The 5,100-nt window shown below is 39.3% G+C and overlaps 1 protein-coding gene across 2 annotated transcripts in view; it reads right to left on the bottom strand.

The window, feature by feature from the left end:
* The window catches only part of LOC107082616 (carboxyl-terminal PDZ ligand of neuronal nitric oxide synthase protein-like), a 48,530-nt gene that overhangs the window by 20,841 nt on the left and 22,589 nt on the right, over positions 1–5,100 (bottom strand). For both annotated transcript variants that reach the window (XM_015371387.1, XM_015371388.1), the window contains exons 6-7: positions 875–1,004; positions 392–519 (exon numbers count right to left, since the gene is read on the bottom strand). In XM_015371387.1, coding sequence (XP_015226873.1) covers positions 392–519; positions 875–1,004 — 258 coding nt within the window. The remainder of the gene's footprint in view (positions 1–391; positions 520–874; positions 1,005–5,100) is intronic.

Raw genomic sequence — 5,100 nt, 5'->3', positions numbered from 1 at the left:
AATTAGAATCGCGATGCATCGTCATGACGATTATTTTGCACACCCTTATACCCGATGCGCTACTAAGCAGCCCCTCATATGCTGGTTTGTTTTAAAAAATAACCCTAATAGATCACACAGAGGTTTGTAGCAAAAATATGGCAAAATACCTAACAGTTAAAGAAGTTTGCTTACATAAAGCGAGAAGAATAACTTCAAGAGATAAGAAGAAATTTGAATTACTTAAAAAACAAACAAAAGAAAAAACAAACATTTTTCAGAATGCTGTGGGACCCCATATAATACCTCATCAAGGCTTATACAATCATTTTTAATGGGGTGTGAAAATAGCTGGGCTTTGTGTGAGAAATGCTGGACGGATGATGGGCAACATTGACGAGTTGCAGCCTACCTTCGCATCTGCACCCACGGTCTCTTCCTTTTTGTTCTTCTCCAGGTCTGATGAAGAGACGCACTCAATGCTCTCCTCTGTGGTGGCTTCAAGGTCTGTCTCCTCTGACAACGGCGACCTCTCCTTCACTGCGAGAGAGACGACATGAATCGGAGAGAGTTTCATTCTGAGTGTCCACCTCATCTCCAGGCAGTGATAGCTGCACAGAACCCACAGAAGTTCACACAAGCCCCAGTTCACTCATTTAAAACTAATAAAGCATCTTTAATTTAAAAAAATCAGAGTGGGATTGTTGACATCTCTTTCCAGGCTGCAGTAAATGAGTGCTTCAGTTGGATCTTGGAGTTTTGTTTGTCAAAGAAAGCCTGGGGAGGTTTTGTGCTCTTGTGTGAAACTGAGATGACGAATGCCTGACAATCGAGAGGAGAGCAAAGCGAAAGGATGTGTTTTGTATTTGTGAGTGTGTGCGTAGGTATGAGTAACCTGGTGCTGCCTCCAGCTCCTCCGCTTTCCCCTCATCATCCTCCTGATCCCCGCTTTTCTGCTGCAGGGTCAGCTGGTGACACACGTCAAACGCCTGACCCACGGTGCGCACGATTCTCATGGCTTGAGACTGTGTGGGAGGACAAAGAGAAAAGGTTTGTGTTGGTTAGAGGTGGAGCGGTAGGGGTAGAGGGAAGCAGTGGGATGAGGAGCACATTGAAAAGGAGACATATAATTAGGCCACGCAGCAGGCGAGGAAATAAGCTGCCGGGGGAGACATGACACAGAATGTGACCATTTGTGACAGGTAATGAAAAAGACAATAAATTGTAAAGGTAGGAAGTAAACGGAATTTATGTTAAGGGCAACTTTGATATATAGGGGATGGAGAAAATATCATGAAACTCAGTCAAACATCATAAATGTAAGTGATACATTTACCTTTAATTACAGTTTTTTTCACATTTCTGTCACTTTTTCATACTTGAGGATAAAATTGATGGTTTAGTTTTATCTGTCATTTCAAAACAGTAACACAGCTGTGAAAAAGCATTTATCTTCTAATGCAACTAGTGTTGCACCGATACCAGTACTGGACAGGGCCCCGAGCACCAGCACTAAATTGGTGGTATTGGAATCGCCGTGTACCAGCAAATAGGGCACTGATACAGTTTTGAGATCCAAAAGTTTCTTCAACTATTGTCGCCCATTCCAGGTAGGCAATAAAACGTTCTACTGGATTCACTTTGTATTAGTTTTTTCCTGCTTCACAAAGGTAGGCAGCAGCTTGACAAAGCCATGATGGCAATTATTTTACATCCAAGTAGTATGCAGTTCTTCATATATACACACACACACCTCAATTTCAAACAGATGGTATCGGATCGGTATCGGCCAATACTGCACAGCCAGTTATCGGGCATCAAAAATGGCATCAGTACAACACTAAATGTGACATTTAGAGATGAATTCTGCAAAGTCATTGACTCAGTTCAATCAGTCACATTTCCTTACTTATAAAACTTTTAACCAATTTGTCGTGGGATTTGATTAAGTTAATTCTCTAAAGTGCCTTGAGATGACATGTGTTGTGAATTGCCTCTGTATACATAAACTGAACTGAATATTTATTTTCCACCCTGAGCATAGAAGTTACAAGAATCAGCTAAATGTTTGAGATGCCAAGACTTTCAGCATCACCCCTCCCCCCTACACACACACACACACACACACACACACACACACACACACACACACACACAAAAAAAGCTCCGTAATGTTCTCCAGCACAGCCTTCTAAATCAGCTGGAATAAGAGGTTATCAACCGTGTCCTTCCCCACTCTCACCAAAGGTGATGCTTTCAATCTTGGGAGTTGGCAGGAGCTGTGTCAAAAATGAATTCATTGCTGCCTGCCTCTGGAGGATCCTCCATTCTGAAGCTATTCAGTCAATATGTCAAGGTAGCTCAAGCCTGAGAGAGGTCTAATCAAATGCAACGGCAAAATAAATTCCAGCAAAACCAGAAATGGTGTGAGGAAATTAATTAGATTGTTCTGTCAATACAGATCAGAGCAGCGAATTTTGCCTGTGAAATATAAAGTTGGCATAACAGAATTTGCAGAACCAAACACAAGAGGCTGCATTGATGAGCTGACATCCAGGCCTCGCTCCACAACACGCCGTGATGAAAATAAATCAAATCTTTTCTAATCAGCTAATCCATCTCCTCCTACTCAGCACACATGCTTGGTCTGCAACACACAGATACGGCTTCACAGAGCCGGGGAGGTACAGCAGAGAGAAGGCACCACTGACTGTGTCCCTGACAATAGGGTGGGTGTTTTGTTCAGCACTGGTACTGTAAAAAAAATGTCTTGATGTGCAGAGCAAAAGAGTCCCCCTTTTTTTTCCTCTTCCCACCAGAATGATTAGTATTCAGCTATGCTAAGTTGCTGTTGGCGTGGTATCCATGGTGAAGGGATGGGAGTAAACCTCACTCATGCTCCATCTTTATCATGGAAGAAAAAACGCAGCTCAGCTTGTAATTCAGATGTGGAGAGGAGAAAGCTTTCCTTTTTTTCTCTTCATTATGAACTTGAACAGTCTGTCTATTCTACTCTGCATCTTGCACAAATTTTCTTAACATTAGTGCTTTGATAGGCTTTGAAATATTGCGCCTACTAAATGTACTATTAGCACCCAGACATCCGCAGTTATATTTTTTATATTTCTATTTTTAAAAAACACAGCGGCGCGTGTATGACGTCATCCACGCGCCATTCATTCTTCCTATCCAGCGGAAGGATGACGTCATACACACGACGATTTGTTTATTAAAAATAGAAATATTAAAAAAATAACTGCGGATGTCTGGGGGACAGTGATTCGCCTACATGTTATGAATGCTGGCGTAGCATAAATTATGAACAGTTTAGTTTGTGCCTTCAAGTCGTTGCCCATAGGTAGACGTTACTTGGATATAACCTAACGGAATATCTTCAGAACGGCTCCAAATGACACAAAACTCATTTGGGTGAGTGGAACATGATGTAATAATGTGAAATCAAGGGCCCAATGTAAAAAACACGGCATTCCCCTTTAATCTGTCGGCGTGTGTTCACAGAACAACAGTTTGGAAGTTATTTATTAACATAAACTCACCACAGTAATTAATAGTAAAAACTATTCTCTTAATTTCGCAGAATAAACTTCATCACAGGAAACACTACTTTGGGATGCATAGAGCATGGCATGCACACATTTTTTTGGTTTTTCACCCAATATATATTTTCTAATTTTTCGGACACTTCAAAATGAAGCAAACACTATAAAATAAATCCAAATAAGACAAACTGAATGTTGTGATTGAAGTAAAACAACTTACTCACTTCACAGCTAAAAGTGGGGGTATTACATTCGCTTTGTGCATCATTCTTCCATCCATCTTGTGCAAAAGTTGAGATACACAATTGATTTTTTTGAAAGATTCACAACATGACCCTGAAATTCGTAAGGTTTGACTTAGTTTTTATATTTAATTAAAAAAAACAACACTCCATCTGGTAGATTAAATCTAAGCAATTATCCTCACTGCCCAAACCAACAGCATGCTGAATGCTGTCTATGGAGAGCAGCCACCATTCCTCAATAACTCCACATTAACCAATTTAATAACAAATCAAATCACATGAGTTTCCCAGCTGAACAAATAAAGATGCTAATTGTCAGGTGATCATTAATCAAAGCAGAGGAAGGGAGACAATTAAAAAACACAGAAAATCAAATAGATTTTAGTCTGCTGTATCACTGAAGCACACAGTTAAAGAATAATAATAATGAATTATAATGATTACAGTTGTTTCAATATGTAGATCTAATCTGGTTAAAATTTCAATTATTATTTGGATTTTTTTCAAAATAAAAATAAACTGGTGGTTTTTGCTGGTTTTAAAATAAAATCAGTAAAACCAAACAAATCCAAAATTTAAAAAGGCGGCTTTTTCTCTTTTTGATTGTTAATTTAAAGACACAACTATTATTTTATTTGTGTGCCAATTGAATTATGGTCTAAACTTCTGTCTCATATTTTTTAATTAGCATTAACATGGTGAACATTTCTTTGTAGACATGTGTTGCCTTATTCACAGGATGTCGGGCTAACTGTTCACAGTATGGATATAGTTTAAACTGAACAAAATTCACTGCTACAGTGCCCATTCTGCATTGTTGTTACCCTGGCAACCGCTCAGCATTTTCTGTTTTCACGTTGGGATCTCAACTCCAAACTAAAAGCATACATGGATGGTCATTTACTACAGAAGCCGAGAGTGGTCGTACTCGACTTTTTTTTTTTCCCCTTTGCCTTCTCAAGATAATGACATAACTATCTCATTATCATGGTTAAACCTTCAATCGTTTTCTCGAGATAACAGAATTATCTCGTTATAACAAGAAAACAGTTATTGATTTCTTGAGATGATTAACCTGTTTGAGTAATGGATGAAGCTGGCGAACAGCCCTGAATTCCCAGTCCATTCATGCCTGTGGTTTCCATAGTTGTGCAGTCGCGGTGCTGTGTGCCCAAATAATCCGTTCTTTTAGTTTCCTTTTTCTTTTCACTCACTCTCAGGTCGTGGTGGATGATTGGATTGCATGGAATACCGTAGAAACAAATCTGTTTTTTTTTTAATGAAAACCTTTAAAGGAATAGTACACCCAAAACATG

This window comes from Cyprinodon variegatus, unplaced genomic scaffold (assembly GCF_000732505.1).
Source record: "Cyprinodon variegatus isolate N-32 unplaced genomic scaffold, C_variegatus-1.0 Scaffold57, whole genome shotgun sequence".
Lineage (NCBI taxonomy): Eukaryota > Metazoa > Chordata > Actinopteri > Cyprinodontiformes > Cyprinodontidae > Cyprinodon > Cyprinodon variegatus.
This window is presented reverse-complemented; position numbering and strand designations above follow the sequence as displayed.